Here is a 1,427-nt window from a genome sequence, read left to right as displayed (position 1 = left end):
CACCCGCAACCTTTTGGAAGTCTTGGACCACGTGGGCTCCCTACTAGACGAGGTGGACATGATCTATATGGATATGTCTAAGGCCTTCGATAAGGTGAACCATGGTTACGCATACCTGCTTCAAAAGTTGCTCGAGTTCGGATTTGGAGGCAGCGTCTTGCAGTGGTTTAGCTCTTACCTGATGGGTCGCTAACAACGTGTAACAGTGCTGGTGAAACCTCTGATCCTCTGCCTGTCAGCTCCGAAGTACCTCAGGGCTCCATTTTGGCCCGATGTTATTTCTCATCTATGTAGTAACTAACTTGTCCGATTCGGTCCTGACGAGCCATGTTGCCAGGTTTGCCGATGACACAAATATATATATATAAACAAATTAAGTCTCAGGAAGATGCTGCGTACCTACGATTGAGGAGGGTTATAAACGACTGCTTGGGAGGCTACGATTTCTCGGGCATGGTACAATGGCTGATATCCCGCGGCTGCTAAGCCAATCAATATTCTGGAATGAATTATCCAATAATGCAGATTTTTATAAATACCGTTATTTATTACATAATCAAGCACTATTTATGATATTTCGAAAGGCACGGCCTTTCTTCTTCAGGGTATGTTTTAAGAGTGACAATAATAATAATAATAATAATAATAATAATAATAATAATAATAATAATAATAATAATAATAATAATAAAAAATAAAAATCTTTCTTTATTATAATATTCCAAGCAAAATTGATATTTACAAGTTAAAAGTAGAGAAAAAGAGCTATTAAAACCTATTTACAATTCAATATTTAAAATTCATTTCGATTAAAAAAAAAAAAAAAAAGCGACTATTTCCAAGTACAACAGAGCTATTTTCAAGCACAATTTTTTAACAATAGTAAGACTAAAATTTTGATGAAATAAAAAAGTTGTTAAAAAGATCCTAAAATACTAATTTACAACGTCACGCCATCATTCACTTTCTAAAATTAGCGGAGACACGCTTGGCTAGCGTTTAAGCGGCAGTCATCAATGAAATCCCCAAATGGAATTTTGTGAAAAGGTGTCCTGGAGCCTCGTACGCATGTGTGTACCGACTTTAAAATCTCAAAAGAAAGCAATGTTCTAATCCAAGTGATAGTAATGTGATAAGGTTCCTCATTCTTTTCTGAGAGCTTCTCGGCTAGGCGTTTGAGAAAACAATTGCAGTCGGCTCCCATCCCACCGTTGGTTCCAAAAACTAGGGGAGTGAAAGATCCCATTTCAACGTCCAGCACCCTCTGTTGGTACTTCCGCTTTTTCTCTTCTTCCTGCTCTTTAAAGATTGTCGATGTTGCTTTTCCCTGGTTACACTTGGAGTTAACATGCGTTACTCTGACATCGAAAAATGCTGTAACTCCTCGAGACCAAAAGCCCCCTGCCTTCATGTCCAGTCTTGCCTCC

The 1,427-nt window shown here is 38.3% G+C and overlaps 1 protein-coding gene across 1 annotated transcript in view; it reads right to left on the bottom strand.

Moving 5' to 3' along the window:
• Positions 1 to 782: 782 nt before the first annotated feature.
• Positions 783 to 1,427, bottom strand: part of LOC146483700 (uncharacterized) — a 3,625-nt gene continuing 2,980 nt past the window's right edge. Inside the window, exon 1 of the mRNA XM_085105561.1 lies at positions 783 to 1,427. This exon is cut by the window's right edge and continues 2,980 nt beyond it. Coding sequence (XP_084961687.1) covers positions 974 to 1,427 — 454 coding nt within the window. The 3' untranslated portion in view covers positions 783 to 973.

The sequence above is a fragment of the Pavona decussata genome, unplaced genomic scaffold, assembly GCF_977016875.1.
Source record: "Pavona decussata unplaced genomic scaffold, jaPavDecu1.1 SCAFFOLD_38, whole genome shotgun sequence".
NCBI classification, from domain to species: domain Eukaryota; kingdom Metazoa; phylum Cnidaria; class Anthozoa; order Scleractinia; family Agariciidae; genus Pavona; species Pavona decussata.
Note: the sequence above shows the minus strand (reverse complement) of the source record. Positions and strands in the feature narration are given on the sequence as shown.